At 48.9% G+C, this 23,360-nt stretch overlaps 2 protein-coding genes across 10 annotated transcripts in view; one reads left to right on the forward strand and one right to left on the reverse strand.

Moving 5' to 3' along the window:
* The window catches only part of PKNOX2 (PBX/knotted 1 homeobox 2), a 623,477-nt gene that overhangs the window by 529,977 nt on the left and 70,140 nt on the right, over positions 1–23,360 (reverse strand). For all 9 annotated transcript variants that reach the window (XM_050921671.1, XM_050921661.1, XM_050921668.1 and 6 more), the window contains exon 2: positions 2,300–2,372. The gene's annotated coding sequence lies outside the window, so the exon portion shown is untranslated. The remainder of the gene's footprint in view (positions 1–2,299; positions 2,373–23,360) is intronic.
* LOC127033668 (deoxyuridine 5'-triphosphate nucleotidohydrolase-like) lies at positions 14,960–18,935 on the forward strand. Its single transcript, XM_050921758.1, has 2 exons — positions 14,960–15,622; positions 18,722–18,935. Exons 1-2 carry the CDS (start codon positions 15,034–15,036, stop codon positions 18,751–18,753), a joined length of 621 nt encoding a protein of 206 aa, XP_050777715.1. The 5' UTR covers positions 14,960–15,033; the 3' UTR covers positions 18,754–18,935.

The raw sequence follows: 23,360 nt of genomic DNA on the forward strand, positions 1-23,360 counted from the left end.
AGCAGCCTCAGGCCAATCTCCACACTTAACTGGATTCCCAGGGTAGCATCTGGCTCTGGAAACCCCATCAATGGAGAGCAGAGATGACAGAGTTAGACATGGAGCTAGCCTGGAAGCATGGGGTCTCTAAATGGCTGGGCCTGGCCTCAAGCTAACACCCAGGGAACCTAAACTAGAGCAAGCACCAGCAAACATCTCTAGGCAACCTGGGGCTTGTTCCTGAACCAATATCTAATATCAAGAAGTATCTCTAAGAGTTCTTGGCTATTATGGCTAGTCTGCTCCTTCAGAGGCCCCCAAATAACTGAGGTAATTTACTGCAGAGATGCTGCCATAAACAGCAATGGGTATTTTTTGCTTAGATCATGCAATGGGATACTATAGGACAAAGACAGCCACCTGCTTGGCCTTGTATTCAGCTGTTCATTCAGGACAATCACAAGTTCACGGTCTGGAAGACGAAGTCCAGGAGCGAGCTCTATAGCGCAGAGGATAAGCCATGACTCCTAATCTTAGTTACACATTCCCAGCGCCTGGTGTTCTCTCCCACTCTGATAAGTGAGTGAGCAAAGCAACGCACAGGATTACCATTGCTAATTGACACGAGCCAGGCACATACACAAAGGATCTGGGATGGGGAAAACCCTACAAATGATTCCAAAGATTCAGGCCCCAAGGAATTCTGTTTTAAGATTACAAGTCCAGCCAATCATAATACTGCACCAGACATTGCCATTACCAGCCACCAGCGTCAGAGAATAGAGAGGCCTTGAATGAAGCACTGAGATTTTATCGAAGACCTAGAGGTGAATTATGACAGCCCAAGAGATGGGAGCAGAAATGAAGAATCAAGCAATTACCTGTACCAATCCACATAATACCCTAGAAGTCACCACCAGGATATTTTAACACTTCAGCAAAGAAGAGTTGCACATCAAGATGGCCAGCTACAGAGTAGGACACAAAGGTCTAAGAATATAGGCATGTACATGGGATGGAGGAACATTTAAAAAACGTAATCCTTCCATTGCCTGCTGTTCTAGAACTACCAACGAATAACATAGTAGCAGCTCATCTCTGAGTCCTTCACACAATCCTGACCTTTTCCAGGGCATTTGTGCATATCACACCATTAGCATTACGACTGATTTTAGGTAGATGTGCAGAAGTTTCAGTTTCTTATTTTTCCGTTGAGCTAGATACTCAAGAAATCATGCCTACGTACCACATGACGTGCATGACGTTATATGATACCAGGCTAGCCATTCTTATGATTTATTCAAATGTTCATTACACTCAATCTGTTTTTACGCAGAGGTGACGATATTCGCTGATAACGGTTAATCATTTATAATTCCATGGACTAGTTCGAGGCCAATGTACTATTAAAGGGAATTCTACCAGACGCCTTCAGAGATGCAGTAAATTGCCAAAAACTGAGTTTCGACTCTACCTCGGGAGGGCTTAAAACGCCACATAAGGAAGTCAGTCTTGGCTGACGCCCACTGAACAAACTCCGCCATCTACACTCATCCCATCATGGGAGAAAACGAGTGCTCAACTAGCCCCTCGCAGCAGGAGAGACAAGGGCTACAGGAGATCTGCCTCTCCTCTCCATCAGTCACCCATCTCTACTGCACCAAGCCACGCTGGAAGCAGCCCCTGCCAGGGTGAGGTCCCCATGCCAAAGAATGCCACAGAGATGGGTGGGCTTTTATAAAACTGTTTCTTATGATTCTGACCTGTGGCTGTCAGGGGTGTTTGCCTGCGAGCAGGTGTGGCCAGGAGATGTAACTTTTTCTGTAACCACACGGGCGATTGTATATAAATCATGCAACAAGCAGCCAAGTAAATTATCCACAGGATGTGGCCTAGTCTCTTCACATACACACAAATGTCGGAACAGGGCAGGCCAAAACCTCTGTTCAGTGAAAGTGGTAGAGCTTGGCCCTTCACCTCCACACAGAGAGGAAATCTTTCTGCTACATGTGTCAGGTTCAGACTAGTCAAACTTGTGCCAAGCATGTATTGCAGGAGAGCTAATTACACATATAGTATACGAAGTCTACCTTAAAGCACAATCAATAAAGACTAATTAAATAGAATGTCATATTACAGGGCTGCTCTGTCACATGCAGACTAATCTAATTAGAATTTCGCTGTATTTTAAATCCTGACTAGTTCATTGTTAGATGTTTCATTACACAGTGCGGTGCAGACAAATATCAAATTTCTGGCCTGATCTTTAATCCATAACCTCAACGAAAGACAGGAGAAAATGCCAATCAAAGTTACTTACAGTTCAGGGACTCTTTCAGTGGATCAGCGTGAAGAACAGAGGAGCCTCAGGATCCAACCCCAGACGGTACCTGCTGATATTTTAAAAAGGGTTTTTATTAGAGAGGAAATTACTAGAATGAGAGCAGATGTCAGAGCAAAAATTAACACCCTGGGATGGATCTGTCAGGTGGGATACGCTCAACATGGAAGTCAGTTCCTAGCCTCAAAGTATGCAGCTGTTGTGCTGTAAATCAGCTGACCAGGACGCAAAGGCTACAGGGAGCAAACTGCCACATACATCCCAACCACACCTCCTGTAGGGAGCAAGCTGCGCCCCCAACACACTCGTCTGGGTAGCGCTATAATTGTGTCCTTAAAGTAGAAATGGGTGAAAGTAAGAATTGCTTAATTAAATTAGGGCAATGTTGCTGTGTCCTGAAAATTTCTGTGCATTTTGGAGGCTAAAAACACCCTGTGTTAAAAGAATATTTTTCAAGTTGCAAAATCAAAAACTCAAAAGTTAGGAAATGCAAGAACTAAAGTTGCCCAGAAAATGCTAATTTGCCCCCCTCATGTATATGCATTAATATGTTAGTTACATGATCACCCACTAGTTCTTCCACAGGACTTTCACAGGCCTTTTTGTTCCCCATGTACATGATGGATCCAGATTCCAGAGGACAACAAATGAAAGAAGAGAACAGGAGTGAGGTCATAGGTTTACAATCAGGATTCCAGAAGGATACACCAAGCAGAGAACCCCAGACATCACCTGCTCCTTTATTTGTGCAACTCCATAAAAAGCACATTGCTGGGTCTAATCTGGAGATGCCAAAGGCCTGGATCATTGGAGCAAGGCCCTCACACCTTTCCTGACAAGGGCAAATTGGTCACCACTGCTACCTCAGCAACTATGAACAACTGAGGACCAACTATTGCTCCTGCAATTGCAACCCCCTATAACAAGTGATGGGCAACACCTCAGTTGAGGAGACTCCCCTAATCTAAACCATTTCTTACACTTTCTTCTCCCAATCATCACACATTCTCTTGGTCTTCACTGGCTCAAACCTCAGCCATGCAGCCCTCCTACAACCCCCAGATGCTCAACCACCTAGTTAGGTCAGAGAAAAGAGACATAGCGGTGAGTGTCACCAGCATGTTTCGCTCTTCCTCCAAGGCCAGCTGGTGGGAATCCTGGAGTATAAGGCTAGCTCTCTTTACACACAGGGATACCATTCCCAAAAACAGTCTTTTAAAACTCTTCAAACTCTTCCAGAGTAGCTGTTGGTAATGCAAGATGTGCACTGCAAAGAATTCTGCTGGGGCTGGGAGGGACAAAGGTTTCCTTGTGATGCTTTGCAAACAGAATAAAAGGAAACACTATTCAACTGAATTTCTCTGCCATATAGGCACCTTGATGCACAATTCCAGATGAAAAGAGGCTCTGAAGCACAGAGGCAGTTCATCAGCTAATCATCCTCAGAAATTAGCCACTGAAAAGTAAGTATCTTCATGATGGAGGAAGCCTGTACACATGTAGAGTTGCCAGGGACTTTCTAATTGCACAAAACTAAACACCCTTGCCCTGCCCCTGCCCCACCTCTTCCTTGAGGTCACGCCCCTACTCTGAGGCCCTGCCTCCATTCACTCCAGCCCCCCTCCCTCTGGCACTCACTCTCCCCCACCCTCACTCACTTTGACTGGGCTGGGGCAGGGGGTTGGGGTGTGGAAAGGGAGGGAGCTCATGGCTGGGGTACAGGGTTGGGGTGCAAAAGGGGGTGCAAAAGAGGGTGCGGGGTGAAGGCTCTGTGAGGGAGTTTGGGTGCAGAAGGGGGTTCCGACCTGGGGCCAGAGGTTGGGGTGGGGGTGCGGGGTCTTGGAGGGAGTTAATGTGTGGGAGGGAGTTCTGACCTGGGACAGGAGGTCAGGTGTGGGTGGAGGGTCTGGGAGGGAGTTAGGGTGCAGGAGGGGGTTCTGACCTGGGACAGGAGGTCAGGGTGTGGGTGGAGGGTCTGGGAGGGAGTTAGGTGCGGGAGGGGGCTCCCACCTGGGGCAGGAGGTTGGGGTGTGGATGGAGGGTCTGGGAAGGAGCTAGTGTGTGGGAGGGGGTTCTGACCTGGGACAGGAGGTTGGGGTGTGGGTTGTGGGTCTGGGAGGGAGTTAGGGTGTGAGAGGGGGTTCCGATCTGGGGCAGGAGGTTCGGGATATGGGCTCCAGCCGGACAGAGCTTACATCAAGCGGCTCCTGGTTGGTGGTGTAGCGGGACTAAGGCAGCCTCTCTGCCTGCCCTGGTACTGCACAGCTCTCGGAAGCAGCTGGCATGTCCGGCCCCTAGGCAGAGACACGGCCAAGTGGCTCTGCTCAGTGCACGCTGCCCATGTTTGCAGGCGCTGCCCCCACAGATCCCATAGGCTGGGTTCCCAGACAATGGGAGCTGCGAAGTCAGCGCTGGGGGCAGCAATGCAGAGCTCCCCTGATCGCTCTTGCGCCTAAGGGACAGACATGCCAGCCATTTCTGGGGAGCAGCTGGTCAAAAACCGGACGCCTGTCAACTCTATACACATGGCACAAGAGACACCAAACAGAAGAGACACATGGCTCCTTTCCCTTTAACCTCTGAGCATTAAACAGGAAGAAATGAGGGAACAATATCCTTTTGTAGTTTATTTCTTCCTATTGTCCCAAACTCTCTTCGGAAGCTACACTTACAGTAGATGGGCACTGCTGTGATTGATGCAGCCGTGTCTATTTAGGGGGCCACTAAATCAATCGCAGAGTGCTCTCCTGGCGACTCCAGTACTCCACCTCCCCGAGAAGAGTAAGAGAAGTCAGCGAGAGAGCATCTTCCATCGACCCAGTATGGTAAGTCGACCTAAGCTACACCGACGTTATTCATGTAACTGGAGCAGCGTAACTTAGGTCAACTTGTCATAGTTAGTGTAGACCAGCCTCTGTCCCAACCGGCTGCAACTATTTCAACCTCCCAAATGCCAAGTGGAGCCTCCTCTTTGCTGTTCGTGCTGCACATGCAACATGACAGCTCTTAACATGGCTGCTAAATCATACTGCAAAAATTCAAGGAGCCTCAGAACCACGTGAGGGAAGAATGTCCTTGGGTCAGGAAGAACAAGTCAATGAAGGTCTTTGCCCTTTTCTCTTTACAGGAGCACAGGCTTGTGGAGCTGTGCAATTCCCCAGGACTGACACAGCAGCCTGTGTCACATTCTCCTTTGTAGGAACACGTCGCTGGCTATTTCACAAAGAGGACAGAGCCCACTACCACCTCCGCCAGCTGCTGCTGTTACCTGAGTAGCAGCAGCTGAGGTCTCCAGAGGGCAGCTGCTTCCAGAGTCAGACAGCAGAGCTTTGTGCAAAGGGAACCCAGAAGGGGCCTTTCTTCGTACGCAGCTTTGCAAAAAATAATAAATAAAAATATGCCCTTACTGAGCCTAGCAATGTTCCAGAATAGAGACAGGGAGCTGACTCACGTCCCCCTTTGGTGAGAGCCCACCTTTTATTCCCGGTGTTTCCCTTTGGAAACACAGAGAACTTTGCTAGTTTTCCCTTAATGCAGTTTCATTGGCTGAATGGCAGGACTCCTGATTTGCTCCAGCATCTGTGCTAGGAGATTCAGGCTCAGTTTCAAATGCCAGAACACAACAGGAATAGAATAGCTCTTTAAACATGAAATTTAGTGTAACAAAGGGCCCTGCAGATTCCTTATTTACCCTCTCTGCGGCTAGGAAAAAGACACATGAAGAAGCATATAGTCACACCTTTCTGTCTCTTTGCAGGTTGTGCAAAATTATAATATTTGAATCAACTCTACGTTCTAACTGCAAATAGGGAGGCTTTCAGACAAAGGTAAATAATACACAAGGCGCAATGTGCTATTTCAGAGTCCCATAACATAGGCGAATTGGCCAGTGTGAGGCTGTTCACATCAGCTCTAGACAAAGAAGCTGAATGAGGTCTCAGAAATAGAGATATATGGAGAGAGGGAATGTGGCCAAACTTTACTCTTTGTCCCCAATTTAATAAGCCGTTACTGAAATTACCAGTTACTGGAAAGCACTCCATTATTTTCTAATTGGTACATTTATTCATGGCACTTTGTCCCATAGAGGGATGCAAAATGACAAGGAAGCAGCACTACCTGAAAAGGGCCACCAGCTCTGCAAAGGTACCAGAAGTTTAGCTGCTCCCCAAGACCCCTGTAAAAGGCAAGGATCTCCCAACTCCAGCTCCAACACACTATTATGTACTTTTAGGGCAGTAGGTCCCTGTCATGAGATACTGAGTGTCCTTTCTCATTCTCTATGCACAGTAACAGTGTGATCACCACATTGAGCAGAAGTCTTCACTGAGCTGCGAACAGCGACACTCAGGTCTGTGTAGTAATGCTTAATTTAGAACCCAGCATCTTGTATGAGCGGTTTGGATTATTTCTTCTCATTTGCATTACTCTGCTTTTGCCAACAACTCATTATCTCCGTCTTCTGGCTGCCCATGCATCTAACTTGGGCCTTTATGCAGAAAGGCACATCCATAACTTTCAGCCCCTCTGGAGTTACATCGACCTAAGTGGAATTACACACATGCATAAAGTCACACATGTGCTTTAGTGCTTTGCTGGAGTAGGGCCTTGGTCAGGTCCAGCTTCTCCATTCTTGACTAATCTAAATAATTCTGTGTCACCTACAGATTTTGCCATCTCACTTGTTCAGTTTCTTTTTCAGACCACCATAAAAATATTAAACCAAATTGATGTGATACCAGCACCTTAGGGCACCCATCTTTAACTTGTATTATGTTGGAAATTGTCCATTTAGTCCTACTCTTTTCCTTTCTCAGATCCAGTTTCTAATCCGTGGTTGTACTTTAGCTCTCACCCCATGATTAGTTACCTAATTTTAGTAGCTTCTTGGACGGGCCATTGAAAGCAGACATAAATGACATTAAATGGGTCTCCTTTAGCCATTATTTTGTTGACATGCTCAATAATTCAACTAGATTAAAGCATAATTTTCCTTTACAAAGCCATGGTGCTTTATCATTATCACATCTAGTACACCTAGATGTTTTGTAATTCTATTATGAATCATCATTTCAGCCCATTTTCTTGAGTCTGAAATAAGTTGCACTACTTTGTAATCCTCAGGACTTCCCCAAGTGTCTTTTCTGTACTATGCTTTCCATTCTCCGGTACTCCAGTATAATAGGGGATGTTAATATGTGACTGCAAGTGGAATTTTCGAAAGCTCCTAAGTGACTTAGGAGCACATGTCCCATTGATAGCTCAGTGGTTTAAGCATTGGCCTGCTAAACCCCGAGTTGTGAGTTCAATCCTTGAGGGGGCCATTTGGGGATTGATCCTGCTTTGAGCAGGGGGTTGGACTAGATGATCTCCTGAGGTCCCTTCCAACCCTAATAATCTATGATTTGTGCTTCTACCACACTAGATACTTTTGAAAATTCAATCTTGCATATTTTGTTGGCAGCTGAGAACCTTCAGCCTGAAATTCTCATAGACCTCTTCACTGTCCCATCTGGTCCTGAGGACTTGCTGCTCTTAAATTTATCATTTTCATCTAGCACCTATTCTTGTGACACCTCAGTCTCTGACAGTGCCTCATCTTAATCACCACAAAAAGGCAGGTCTGGTGAAGACTGATGCAAAGAAATCATTTAGCATCTCGGCAATATCACCATCTGCTTGGTTGCTTCTTTAACCTCCAGACAGTCCAGGAACCCTACATTTCCTCCCCCAGATGCTCTGCTTCTGATGTACATACAGAATAGCTTGTCTTATTTGTCTCTTTGCTATTTAGATTCTGTCTTTATCCTGCTTACTTTCTTCTTACATTTTACCCACCATAATTCAGATTCCTTTCTATCAGCTTAACTTGGGCTGGGTTTTCAGGAGATGAAGGTTCAAGACTGGATGCCTTCTGTAAGATATGCTTTAGCCTAACACAAGCTATTGGGCTCAATAGTGGGAAAACCGGAGGGAATTCTCCGCCCTGTGTTATACAGGACGTCAGACAGATTATCTAAGGATCCCTTCTGATGTTAAAATCACTGATGTTTGCAGTGTTAAAACCTATGAGATTTATAGATTCATTTAGAATACAAGGGATGGAGCATGAAGGTGACACCTTGAACATGGATGAACATGTCTTGATGTGTATACACCCCATGCTGGTTCAGCAGCTGAAGTGTTAACAAATCACCCGCCTGCCTGCTCAGTTAACACTGAGCGAAAGCCCAACAGTCGCTGTGAGTAGAAGGGCTGCAAAGCAGGAGGGCGGGATGGCTGCCAGGGATGCAGAGAGGTTACCATGTATCCAGGGTTTCCAGGACATCGCTTCTTTTTTGAGGCTCCGCCCTCTGTCTGGGCAGATTTTTCAAATAACAGGCAATGTCTGTGATTTTTGCAGAGAAGATATTGCAGCTCAGAAAGAGCCTCGACTGGTCCACTTCCTGATTGGTCCCTCCCCTGCATCGACAGCTGATTGGTCCCTTCAGATCCCGGCTCCCAGCCCTGGGGCGGGGGGTCCCACAAGGATGCATTGACTGATGGGCTGTGACTGATGCCCTGCCACTGTAACAGGGAGCGACACTGCCCCCACCTTCAGTAAGTGTCCCCACCACAGTTACCCCCCACTCCGCCTCCCCCACTTCCATAGCCCTCTCCTCCCTGGCAGTGTTCTCTTTTGTGGAACCTGAAATATGATAGCCCTCCCTCCAGTAGACTGGGGAACAGCTGCCAGACACCACCCTGCCAAAGAGTGAAAAGCAGTCCAAGAGGGTGGAGAAGCCTACAGAAGAGGGGAGGTAAGAAGTTACTCAGGGAGCAGCCAGGGACTGAGAAGGACTGGCTCTGGCTGTTCCAAACAAGGATCCTGAGCTGCAACCCAGTCAGTCGAGCTGGCCTGGGTTCCCCAGTTTCCTCCAGCTAGGGGCCTTTGGAGAAGGACTTTAAACCAGGAGACCAAGGGCTGAGTAGCACCCCACCAGGACCCTGGAACTTTAGACTCCACATCATCCTGAAGGAGGCAGAGACTACTGAGGACCCAGCCAGGAGGGCTCAGCTCAACAAGGATGACATATGCCGAACTGTGCATGGCGACATAAGGGGGATGGAGCCAGGTTGGTGTGGTTTCCAGTCTTGCCACAAGGGGGTGCTAACAGATAAAGGCGCCCATATTACAGAACAACAATTACAGCAAAAGCAGCAGCACTTAGACTATAAGTGTTTGGAGTAGGGACCGTCTTTCTTATGTGTTTGTACAGCTCCTAGAACCAGGGGCGACTCTAGGCCCAGCTAAACAAGCAGGTGCCTAGGACAGCAAAATATATGAGGCAGCATAGTGGATCCAAAAATAGCCTCTGAAGTTTGCAAACCCTTAGATTCCACTCAAATCACTTCCCAGCACTTAATCAGGGTGCAGACAACGGGCAGCCAAGCCCCTGTGGGCCAAGATGAGCAGGAGCTGGGAGTTGTATTTTCACCTGGTTTTTAGTTAGAGGCTCATTTTTCAGTATAGCTGGAGCCAATGATGGGCTCGCAGATTACTAGCACACATGAAAATGCTCAACTGCATACTCCCTTTTTACCTGAAGATTAGATGATGAGCAAAAAAAGCAGCTATAATTACAGGTAAGGGGGAAAAGAGATTCAACCCCAAAAAAAGATTATCCAGAGATAATCTATGTTCATTGATTACAAAGTTAAAGTTGTTCTTCTTTAGCATTTATTAACGCTTGTGAGGCTAAGTTCCTACAGTAATAAGCACCACAGAAAAACCTAGGAGGAAAGTCTGTATTTGGTGCATTGTTCAGGTGGTGGGAGAAAAGACAGGAGCTGCACACAGAATGGTAGGGATGAAAAGAAATAGTGAACAGCTGCCTCATTCCACAAGCACTGTCACTGCTGTGTACTGAATGAGGCTTGGGGCCTGTGGAAAAAAATATGATGTGACCTTGTAACTGAAAGCTGTCTTGTAATGCATATGAACAAGGGACAGAGTTAAGGTTGCAAAGGTCATCTTAACTCTGCCATTTCTTCATTTTTGAGAGCTTGACTTTCCATTCTTTGAATGTAGTTCTTTTGTATGCAATATTGTTACAGTTGTCTAAGTGTTTCTATTCTAAAGAATCCTGTTGCACTTGCTTATAACATTAATCAAAATTTCACCTTTCAGGCTGTAGTTTTCTGAAGCTTCCAAAATTTTCTCTTGCAGTTTTTCTTGAAAGTTTGAGCAAAAATGGCTCCCCAGTTTTTGTGTTTCAAGAGAGTAAAATTATTAATAAATAATTCGCCAAAAACAAATTTGCACACAGCTACTAGACTGTCAACGGTTTGGGGTAGAAATCTGAAATTGAACAATGAAGACCTGTTTTGGTCTGGCTGAGTTATAAAGGTTTAATACACACACACACACACACCACGTTCTGCACACATTGTCATTAAAAATGTCGCATGTTGGATATTAGCAACAATCTCCCAACATTCAGTAGGCACTGGACATGCCGAAGAACCCTGTGTGGAATATCTTATCTCAGAAGCTGAATGTGGAACACAGCAGAGCCCCTCACCACATCCCTCACTGAACTTGGCTGTTCTTGGGTACATAAAATTCTGTATGGGTGGTGGGCGCAACTCCATTTTCCTGCTTGGTTTCCATTACTTTAATTCCAAAATTAATGTTGCAAAGAGGGTCCCACTATAAGCCAATCTGCACCCTCACTCTGTCTCACAGGGAAAAAAATTGCACCTCCAAAGTTTGTGATTACTCTTAGCAAAGAGGAGATTTTTTCCTTAAATTTTAAGTAATCCAATCAAATGTTTTTGAAGGTAAAACTCATTAAATATAGTAATTTATTTGAAATAATTATCTATTTTCTCAAACTTCAGGATGGGAAGGTTTATATCATTAAAACGTGTGTTTGTGTGTGTGCGCGCGTGCACACGTGCGACTGCAGAGAATCACTTGTGCAAAGGGAAATTTAAAACACATGCTAAAATTAAATAAAAAGGAATCTATTCAAAAGTCCATGTCTCTCTCTCTGCAGGGGCGGCTCCAGGCCTCAGCACGCCAAGCGCATGCTTGGGGTGGCATGCTGCAGGGGGCGCTCTGCTGGTCGCCTGCGGGAGCCACCGGAGCCGCGGGACCAGCGACCAGCAGAGCGTCCCCCACAGCAGGCCGCCGTGCTTGGGGCGGCGAAATGTCTAGAGCTGCCCCTGTCTCTCTGGGTCACAGAAACTGGTGCTGAATGTTTCCAGGGCCAGAATGTCCCTCCTACAGGGGAGTCTTTCAACTTCCATGTTCTCAGCATTAAACTTTCTCTCCTCACATTCACCTTGTACATGAATTAACTCCTACAAAATTATTTCACCGCAGGGCAATGCATATGCTGCAGAGCCACCATCCTCCCTTTACTCCAGGCTGCCACCCTGGAAAAAAGCAGATCCATGGTGCTGGGCATCCCAGCTGAACCGATCCCCATGACACTTTGCAAATCCTCAAGGACAGTTATGGAACTTAGAGGCTCATTGGACCCAGCCTGTTGCAGTGCTTCTAAGGTCAATATTGGCCCACCCCAGCTTTAAAGCACTGCATGGACTAGAGACGCTAGGAGTGGTGGAATCAGGACCTCAAGTGGACGAGGAGGCCTAGCTAACTCAGAAGGCAGACCCAGCACCATTCAGTCCACTGATTTTTTTGATGCACAAGTGCTGAAGCCTTTTCATTGCAACCGGATGCAATATGGAAAACCTGCGTTCAGGGCTAACCTAGGCCCTCATGAGCCAGGCTGACCAGTGGAGAGGAAACATGTTCAACCATTTGCGAAGGACACAGCAGACTTCTGCACCCCCCCAGTCATCGCTATACTTAAAGTTCCAGAAGCAGCTACAGTTGCTGCTTGGAACAGCTGCCAACAGGCAGCATTTAGTATATGAAATCTCTTAGGCTGCCTGACACAACTGGAACCAAGACAGTATGTGTCAAATGTGAATGGAGTTCAGGACTGATCAACAGGTGCAACAGCACTTTAGGTACGAAAAATAGCTGCAAGCAAGTCCACTGCAACTGATTTCTGTGAAAATATAAAGCATCATCCTAATCTCTGAACATTACACATCACGGGACTGTTGCAAGAAAAGAAGCGGAGAAAACTAGCCACTCAGTTATAAAACTGGAGTCCCTTGGCTTCCAGACTAGTTACAGCCACAGTAAGCAGTTTGCTAGTCTATTCTACTCTATTTTGGTTCATCTATGCACCCATCACGCTGAGCAATTTTCAGAGTTAGGATATTAAACAAGAAGAAAGTCTGTTGCTTGGGGTTTCCTCTCCCTGGAAAAGATATGCATGTTTGTTTGTTTGCTGTTTCAGGAGGGAAAGTGACTGTCCTTGTGTTGTGATCTGGAAAGGCTGACCAAGGACTGCTCTTTGCCTTACACAGGACTGGCCAGGTCTGCAACCATTGCTAGTTTCTGAGGAGGGAATTGTAACCCAAATGTGCAGAGTTTTATTCAACTCAAAACTGCAATTTTTTGGCAAATAACCTTTGCATCTGAAAAGTTTTGCCCAGCTCTAATGAACATGAAGCTCCCATGTCACGAGGATGCAAGGCACAGAGTGTTGTCCACCCCTACCATAGGACTGGGCCCTCTGTGCTGCTTCTCACACCCCACTGGCAGCGCAGGGGCGAACTGACTTTCCAAAGCACAGCACAGATGCACATATCACCGGGAGGGGCTGTGGGGCGTAGGGTTGCCAACTTTCTAATTGTCGAAAACCAAACACATTTGCCCCACCCTCTACCCTGCCTGTTCTCAGAACCCCCACCCCTTCTCCAAGGCCCAGCCGCTGCTCGCTGCATCCCTCCTCCCTCCATCATTCGCTCTTCCCCATCTTCGATCATTCACTCATTTTCACAAAGCTGGGGCAGGGGGTTGGGAGTGTGTGTAGGGATTGATCCTGGCTGGCAAACCACCAGACAATTAATCCCTGCGACCCCCCGTTATCCCCCGTGATTGTAGATTGGGCAAGCACAGTACAATGAACCCGAGTAGACAGCATAATACGCCCACGTAGACTGATAAACACAGCACGTCCTGCATGCCTGCAGCAGATGAGAGGCAGGGGAGAAGGGAAAGTCCTCCGCCTATAAGAAACAAGTAAACAAGGCTGTGAATTATGCTGACAATGTAACCAGAATGAATAAAAGGGCTGCCACGCCTGCTAACGGGGCGCCCTCCTTGAGCAAACAAGCTGTCTGTGTCTAGTTCCTTCCCGCATCTGGTGACCCCGACGTGATACCAGCCCTCCGTACCCACCGGCCGGCCGAGCCGTGGTGCACCACAGTGCGTCTTCGCACTCCCTTGTGAGTATGGGGGGGGATTTGTCCGTGCAACAGAAGGCTCATGCGAAAGAGCTGGTTCAATTACTCAAGGTAACAGGTCGCACAGCAGCATCGCAGCGACATGTGGAAAATTTACTCCATGTCATAGAGGTTAAATGCCCTTGGTACCCCGAGACAGGATCTCTCGAGGTTTCCGATTGGCAGACTGTGGGTGAGCGATTCCTAAAAGAACCGCGAGCACCCATCCAGTACATTTTGCTGTGGCAGCATTGTGCAGAGGCAATCGGGCGTTTGCGAAAGGAGGCGCCCCCGCTTGCCTCTCCCACCCCTACCCCATCTCCATTCTATGTCACGGAACCTCAAACCCCCTGTCCTGCCCCTCGGGCGCAGGCGACGGCCCCCAGTCCTGCCCTTTTTGATTCGCCGTCGCCTCCCTCTCTTTCGTCCTCGCCGGCTCAGAGCGCGGTGCAAGCCGCTCTTCAGCAGGCAATGGCGATAGATGCCTCCCCCTTATTGGAGGAATGGGAGGGAGACCTCCCGGCCCTCTATCCCGTTACCTATACCTTGAATGATGCCAGAGAGAACGTTGCTACACATCACCCGTTACCATTCAAGGTTATTAGCGAAATAAATAGCGGGGTCCGCCAATCCGGCCTCCGCTCCACTTACGTGGAGGGTCTCATTGAGGGGCTGGGTACAATCTATGTTATGATACCAACAGATTGGAAACACCTGTTCCGAATGATTTTATCTCCTGCCCAGTACTGTGTATGGGACAGTGAGTTCCGGGCTGCAGCATTGGCCTGCTCCTCTGCAGAGGTCATCCCTGACCAGATTTATGGGTCGGGGCGGTTTGCAGAGGTGGATGCACAGTTGGTGCTCCCGGCAGAATCTTTCAAACGCACCGCACTTTCAGTCATGCGGGCGTTTCGTCGTATTCCCATGACTGGCAAACCCTTGTCGTCCTTCACTAGTATTAGACAAGGGTCTTCTGAGCCTTTTCATCAATTTGTAGATAGATTAAAAGAAGCTATTTCCCGTCAAATTGATAACCCAGAAGCCCAAGAAGAACTTATTCGTCGGCTGTCGGCAGAGCAGGCTAATGCCGACTGTCGCCGTATTCTCCAGTCAGTTATTCACCGCGCGCAGTACTCTTTGGCGGACATGATCCAGGCTTGTGCTGAGGTGGGGACTCAAACCCATGCCATGGCGTTGCTTGCCGGAGCCCTGCGCACCGGCAACAAACCTCTGGGCACTTGTTTTAATTGCCACAAGCCAGGCCATTTTCGCCGGGAATGCCGGGCGCCGGGAGGGGGAGCCTGTCGGGAGCGAGGGCAACCACCGGGGGAAGGGGATGGAAGCCGCCCGAACAAAAAATGCCCCAAGTGTCACAAAGGCTTTCATTGGGCGAATCAGTGCCGTTCTGTCCCTTCGGGAAACTCCCAGTCGGGCTCCCCTCGGGCCCCGGTTTAACCGAGGGAGAGAGCGGTTTCCCTCCCCCTGCCACTTCTGGTAGTGCGGGCATCGATTTGGAAAACGCACAGGATATGGACTCTCAGCTCCCCGGGGAGGTACTCCTAATGCCCACTCAACTTCGGGGTCCTCTCCCTCCCGGGACGGTGGGGCTCGTGCTCCCCCGTTCTTCCGCTCACTATAAAGGCATTATGACTGTCCCGGGGGTCATTGATGCTGATTATACTGGCACCATCTATGCCCAATATTGGGGGCAGCTTCCGCTGTCCCTTAAGAAAGGGGAGTCCTGGTCCCAATTGTTGTTGCTTCCTTACTATTGTTCCGCAGTTTCCCTACAGGAACGTACAGGGGGATTTGGCTCCACACGTGCTAACCCCCTACAGCCCACCAACGGCGAGAAAGTGACAACCGACTCAACTTATCACCCTCAAATTGCCGCCGTGCTCCAACACATACACAATCGTAAGCCTACCTGTCCCTATCAGATCCACGGTAAGGTTTTGACGGGGCTTTTAGACACTGGGGCTGACGTCTCAGTGATAGCAAGCAAGGAGTGGGACCCTTCCTGGCCCTCCGAAGTGGCCCCTTCGGTGTGGGGTGTTGGAGGTAGCCAAGCCTCTAAACGGAGTAGCACTTGGCTCCCAGTGGTGAACCCCGCAACACAATTGATAGTGGCACAAATTAAACCCTGTATCCTTCCCATTGAATTCAATCTGTGGGGCCGAGATCTTCTTTCTCAAGTGGGAGCTACGCTTGTGTTTCCTTAAATCCATGCACCCATATCACAATCATTATTACAGCGAAAGCTGGACCGAAACCGAGCTTTATACGGCTCTTGTTAGCCCTCTTCTCAGTGATGGCATTCACTGTGATGATTCTAATCCAGCTGCACAAAATGCCTATAGATTAATACGCCACCCTGATCACCGTAGCCGGTTGTTTGTCCGGCGCTCCTTCTCACAAACCTCCTGCCTTGCGGTCTTACGCCCCTTCCTGTACATTCGACAAATAGGAGGCCGCTTTGAAGTATATTTTATAACTACCAATCCCAGCCACCCGCCTGCGGCGTTTTATGAGGCAGAGTACAGCGAGGACCATAACTGGTGCCTTGCCTTAACTGCCTTAAATCCCAACTGGGAACAGTTGGACCACCTGTATCGTGACTTTTTCCACCCTGTTGGTTAAATTAATTCTATCCAGGTTCCATATGGCACATGCTCCCACTGCCTTGGCCCTCACCTGGAAGCCTCACTCCCCTGTTTGGGTGGAACAGTGGCCCCTTCCTGCCGAAAAATTAACCGCACTCTGTACCCTAGTTCAGGAACAATGCAAGGCCCAACATCTTGAGCCCACTACCAGCCCCTATAATACGCCTGTTTTCGTGATAAAAAAGAAATCAGGAAAATGGCGTTTGTTACATGACTTGCGGGCCATTAATAAAATTTTGGAACCTATGGGCCCCTTGCAGTGTGGTTCCCCAAATCCCAATCTCATTCCCCAAGGTTTCCAATTGGCTGTAATTGATTTAAAGGACTGTTTTTTCTCTATCCCACTTCAAAACCAAGATAAAAGGTATTTTGCTTTTACCATTCCTGTTCTTAATAATTCTTGTCCAACACAACGTTATCAATGGACTGTTCTTCCTCAGGGCATGCTTAACAGCCCCACCTTGTGCCAATATTATGTACATACTGCCCTAACCTCTTTTCGGCAAAAGTTTCCCTCTCTGCTTGTTTATCATTACATGGATGATATTTTGGTCGCCGCCCCCGTCCTCCCAAGGGAGTGGCTAAGCTATTTAACCTCCTCTCTTCAAAAGTATGGGCTACAAATTGCCCCAGAAAAGGTCCAACTTCATGAGCCCTTTCAATATCTGGGCCATAAGCTGCAAGCCACCTACTCCACCCCGGTTCTTCCCTCTCTCCACCTTCCCAATCCCGTCAGTTATGTGGTCTTGCAACAACTTTTGGGGGCTATTAATTGGCTCCGCCCCTATTATCAAATTACCACCCAGACCTTACGCCCCCTTTTCATGGCCCTCACCCAAGGTAAACATCCTTCGGATTTAATTACCCTCTCTACTGAACAATTGGCTGTTTTAACTACATTAAACCAGCTTTTGGCCCAACGCTGGGTGGACCGAGCCTGCGAAAATGTACCGCCAAAATTAATTTGTCTCTGTGACACCCTGCAGCCCTGTGCCATTGTGGCTCAAGAGCCTGCTACTGCCCCACTACGCATTCTTGAATGGCTCTATCTTCCACATTCACCCCCCAACACCTTGTCCCCTTTGGAGCTTATGATTGCCCAGTTAATTACCAAAGGCCGACACCGTTGTCGTACCCTTTTTGCACTGGATCCTGTGGAAATTGTTCTCCCTTTCCCGCTCCGTGGTACTGAATCAGCCCTTGCTTTCTCTGACGCTCTTCAACTGGCTCTGGTGGGTTTTGTGGGCTCCCTCTCATATCATACTAATAAAGACCCCCGATTGCATGCCATTCGTCATATTCCCACTGTGTTTCGTAATCTTTGTCAATCAACCCCTATTACCGGTGCGCTCACAGTTTTTACAGACGGCTGCCCGACCCGTGGTGTAGTTTCTTGGCGTTTTGACGCGCAATGGCATTCGAAATTTACCACCCCTCAAACAAGTCCCCAGCGAGCAGAACTTGCTGCTCTTTGCTTGGCCTTTTCTCATTTCCCCACTATCCCACTTAATGTCATTACTGACAGTCTTTATGTTGCTAATGTTGGCACTGCTATAGCTGGCAGTTATGTGACTCCGCTCATGGAACAAGCACTCCTTGTTCTGTTCCTCACCCTCCAGCAATTGTTACGTTCCCGAACCTACCCATTTTTTATTGCCCACATTCGCAGCCATCTTCCTCTCCCCGGGGTATTGTCCGAAGGCAATGCCTATGCTGATGCACAAGTGCGCATTTCCTGGGTTCATTCCCCTACCTCCAGCCACGCCTTTCATCATCAAAATGCTAAAGCGCTTGCTCGCGAATTTTCTATCCCATTGGATGAAGCTAAGGCTGTTGTCCAACAATGTCCTCAGTGCTCCTCCCTCCATTCCTACCCCCCCACTGGCATTAACCCTCGCGGTCTCGGCGCCAATCAGCTTTGGCAAATGGACGTCACGCGTTTTCCCCCTTTTTCCCCATGGAATTTTCTTCATGTTTCTGTTGACACCTATTCAGGTTTCCTTTGGGTCACACCCCACAAAGGGGAACGTGCTCGACACGTTATCAATCATTTTGTTCGCTGTTTTTCTGTTATGGGCGTTCCAGCAAAACTTAAAACAGATAATGGGCCTGCATATTGCTCTCAACAATTTGCTGCCTTTTGCTCCCGTTGGGGCGTTGTGCACACCTTTGGCATTCCCTACAATTCACAGGGCCAGGCCATTGTGGAACGTGCCAACCGCACCTTGAAAACAGCTCTCCTCCAACACAAAACAAAACGGGGAATCCCGCCCACCTTGCCAGACAAGGAGGAGTGGCTGGCACACGTATTATATACGATTAATCAGTTAAATCTTGTTTTTGATGGCACCCATTATGTTTCCCGTCTCGAAAAACATTTTAGGTGCAAGGAAGCACTCCCCGCCCCGAAAGTAACGTACCGACAACTCCCTGGAAATACGTGGAGTGCTCCAGTTCCCTTGATTACCTGGGGGCGGGGATACGCAGCCGTCAGTACGCCAGAAGGACCGGTGTGGGTCCCAGCTCGTTATATACGTCCGTGGAAAGAGGACCCCACGAGCGACCCACAAGATGGCATGGCACCAGACCCTGAATAATCCTATTCCTGATTTTGATCCACTATTGACAACCACAGTTACTTTGTCCCAAGAACGACGCCGCGGTAACCCCAATGCACCAGTGACGTGGGGACAAGTGAAGTCCCTCTCGCAGCAAGCCGCGCGCCTGCTAGAACAACAAGCTAAGGAGAAGTCTCCGGAAAATATGTTAACTGCTCTTATTGCTTGCCTGAATGCTAATTCGTGTGTGTTTTTAGGCATAATGATTTCTGTTGTTTGCTTACCCTTGGGATCTGGAGCAGTAATGCACCCCCCCCATGCCCCGGTTGCTAATGTATGGGAGGTCCTAGCCCTATCCATTAATCGTACTGAATTTTGTTTATCCCAACAAACGGCAGTGGGACAATTACTTGGTACGTGCCTAATCCCAGTTTGCCATAATGCCAATGAAATAGAAAAAAGTACCTGGTTTTACTCCAGCCTAGAAAGTAATACCACAATTAAAAATCTGGGCTATTCAGCCTATCATAATTGGGGACCCCAGTCCCAACGCCTCCCAAATGGAGCTGTTCAGTTACTTACCCCTTATGTTGCTGATTTAAATGCCAGCTGTGCACGTATGACCAATTGCACAGCACACACTTGTGTTTCTCTTCCTGCCACTCCCCTTAACTGTTCCAGGCACTATAATATCTCTTATCTTTATAAATATATAATGTTACCCCCTGGATGGTTTTGGACCTGCTCTGACCGCACCTTTAATTATATTCCGGCTAATTTAACTGATGGCACCTATTGCTGTGTTAGCCGCCTGTCACTTATTCTTGCCCCCCGGTCTGAGCGTATACCACGAGCAAGACGTTCGTATACCCAGCTGTCCGCTGATTGCGACTCTAAGGTCGAGCTCTTGTCCAAAACCGAGTATGTGGCGTTAGCTGCCTCTTTGATTGGTATACCTGGCTTAACAATTAGTAATAGTAGAAATCTTAATCGGTTAGCTTGTTTAGCGGTTAAAGCTCTTAATGCCACGTCAATTGCAGTGGCCTTGCTTAATGAGGAGCAAACAGAGCTGCGCCATGGAATTTTGCAAAATAGAGCTGCTATTGATTATCTTCTTTTGCTACATGATTATGGCTGTGAAAAAATTGATGATATGTGTTGTTTTAATATTTCTGATCATTCCCATGCTATTAATAATCAAATAGCTGTAATTAAAAATCTCACTGCTCACATTCGAATTCACAAAGACCCATTCTCCTCCTGGTGGGACTGGCTGGCTAGCTTGCTACCAGGATGGGGTTGGTTACATCAGTTAATAACCTATGGAGGACTTTGCCTTTTATTCCTTGTACTCACCTGCTGCGGCATTCAGTGTATTCCCTCCTTAATCTCATTGTGCACCCAAGGGTGCCCTTGGACCAAACAAAAGCCTATCTTTTCCCTCTAAAAGATAAGGGGGAGATGTAGGGATTGATCCTGGCTGGCAAACCACCAGACAATTAATCCCTGCGACCCCCCGTTATCCCCCGTGATTGTAGATTGGGCAAGCACAGTACAATGAACCCGAGTAGACAGCATAATACGCCCACGTAGACTGATAAACACAGCACGTCCTGCATGCCTGCAGCAGATGAGAGGCAGGGGAGAAGGGAAAGTCCTCCGCCTATAAGAAACAAGTAAACAAGGCTGTGAATTATGCTGACAATGTAACCAGAATGAATAAAAGGGCTGCCACGCCTGCTAACGGGGCGCCCTCCTTGAGCAAACAAGCTGTCTGTGTCTAGTTCCTTCCCGCAAGTGTGGGCAGCAGTGAGGACTCCGGCTGGGAATATAGGCTCTGAGGTGGGGCTGGGGACGAGGGGTTTGGGGTGCAGGAGGGGGCTCCAGGCTGGGACAGGGGGTTGTGGAGTGGGTGCAGGCTCTGAGAGGGAGTTTGGGTGTGGGAGGGGGCTCTGGGCTGAGGCAGGCGGTTTGGATGCAGGAGGGGATGCGAGCTCCAGCTGGGGGTGCAGGCTTTGAGTTGTGACCAAAAATGAGGGGTTCAGGGTGTGGGAGGGGGTGTGGCTGGGGCAGGGGGGGTGTTGGGGGGGTCAGCTCTGGGAGATAAATTGGGTGCAGGAGGGGGATCAGGCCTGGGGCAGGGTGTTGGGGTGTAGGAGGTGGAGTGGGCTCGGGGCGGTGCTCACCTCAGGGAGCTCCCAGAAGTGGCTGGCATATCCCTGCAACCATTAGGTGCAGGGGCCACCAGGCAGCTCCGCGTGCTGCCCCCATCCACAGGCACCACCTCTGCAGCTCCCACTGGCCGTGGTTCCTGGCCAATGCGAGATGTGAGGCTGGCACTTGGGGCGGGGGCAGTGTGCAGAGCCCCCCTGGCCGTCCCTGCGCCTAGGGTCTGCGCAGAGCTGGGCAGGGAGCCTGGCTTAGCCCCGCTGTGCTGACTGGATTTTTAACAGCTGTAGTCCCTTTTTGACCAGGCATTCTGGTTGAAAACCAAATGCCTGGCAACCCTAGTGGGGAGCAGGCTATGGCCTTCAGCATATTAGATGAATGAGCAGAAGGGAGGTTCTAATTAATTCACTGGAATGTGATGCCAGGATCAAGGGTGAGACAGAGCCAAGCTGCCCCGAGTCAGTAGCCTGGACAGTGTGGAGTGCTGCCTCTCGAAGGTGTATTTAGGGCAGGGGAAGGACCTTTGTTCCTCAAAGGTCACCGCTCCCCACAGCACAAGGGAGGCTTTTGCACCACCCAGGAGCCTGCAGAGAACAGCAGCCACAGAGACTTAGCTGCCTTACTCCCAGCCTTCACGCACACGGACACTGTGAGCCCGCTGCCCGCCTGCACACACACAGGCAGCACCGGCTGAATCCTTATTCCTTGCCATCACATTGACAGTAACATCACTTCCACTGCTCATATTTATTAATTGTACAAACCTAATGGAGGAATGCATTGGCAAAAAAGGGTAATGGCCATCAGGCCAGCAATAAAACAGAATTAATGGTCCATAGGAAGAAATCATGTCCACTTAACACCAGCTTTGAAACTGTAACAGAATAATGTAATACCAGCAGGGCTTTTCTCTGTATGCAGATTGCTTACACCATGTTAATCACTCACAAAGCAGGCCACGTTCTCCCTCAGCTCACATGACCCTCCAGGGACAAGAAACATTTAGTGAAAGGATCATTACCAACATGCACAACTGCAACAGCACCCACAAGATCCAGCCCAGAGGAATACAGAAGCAAGCCCTGCACCAGACTGCAATGTCTGAGGAATGCAACTCCAGCCCTTTACAGCAGGGCAAGCAAGCAGCAAGTCCATGGCTCAGAACCACAACTGGGCAGTGAGCACCTGCTGTGCAGACAGGAGGGCAGGAACAGTCTGTCTGTATGCAGTGAAACCTCAGGTTGGCAGAGGCTGATTTTCAGCTGCTCTTTCCTGCAGCACCTGAGCTGTAGATGTGCTGGAGGCCAAGGACTGTGCAACTCCCACTGGCAGTTAAGGTTGCCAACTTTCTACTTGCACAAAACCAAACACCCTTGCCACACCCCCACCCCACCCCTCACCCATGACCTTGCCCCAGCCCCACCCCTTCTCCAAGGCCCCACCCCCAAAGGTTCCAGCTGGGGGTGCGGGCTCTGGGGTGGGACCAGGGATGAGGGGTTTGGGGTATAAGGTGGAGCTGAGGGGTTTGGAGTATGGAAAGGGGCTCCGGACTGAGGCAGGAGTTTAGAATGTGGAAGGGGGTCAGGGTTGCAGCCTCTGGGTGGTGCTTACCTCAAGCAGCTTCCAGAAGCAGCAACATGTCCTCCCTCCAGCTCCTATGCAGAGGCACGGACAGGCAGCTCTGCGTGCTGCCCTGTCTGCAGGCACCACCCCCACAGCTCCCATTGGCTGCGGCTCCTGGCCAATGGGATCTGAATAGCCAGCAGCTGGGTGGGGGCAGCGTGTGGAAGCCCCTTGGCTGCCCCTATATGTAGGAGCCAGAGGGAGGCCATGTTGCTGCTTCGTGGAGCCGCACAGAGCCGCGTGGAGCCATGGCAGGCAAGGAGCCTGCCTTAGCTCCCCTGTGCCGCCGGCCAGACTTTTAACAGCCCGGTCAGCAGTTCTGACTGGAGCCACCAGGTTCCCTTTTCGACCAGGCGTTCCAGTCAAAAACCTGACACCCGGCAGCCTTACTGGCAGTACTACCTGGAGGCACCTTGCAAGGGCTCAGGCTAAGACCAGGTTTCTGAACAGGAAGCCAGGCACTGCAAAGTGCTAGCCATTGAGCACAGTGGAAGTGGGAAGTGCCCAGGATCTCACTGGACTCAGCCCTCACTTTAATATTAACTCATTATTTTAAGTTGGAAGAAAGACTGTTAAAGGGGGAAACATTAGACCCTGGAGAGGGCTAATTCCTTTGCCTATCTGTGAGGAAAGCAATATTAAAATGCAATTCTACTGAGAATGCACAAACAC

The sequence above is a fragment of the Gopherus flavomarginatus genome, chromosome 13 (assembly GCF_025201925.1).
Source record: "Gopherus flavomarginatus isolate rGopFla2 chromosome 13, rGopFla2.mat.asm, whole genome shotgun sequence".
NCBI lineage: Eukaryota > Metazoa > Chordata > Testudines > Testudinidae > Gopherus > Gopherus flavomarginatus.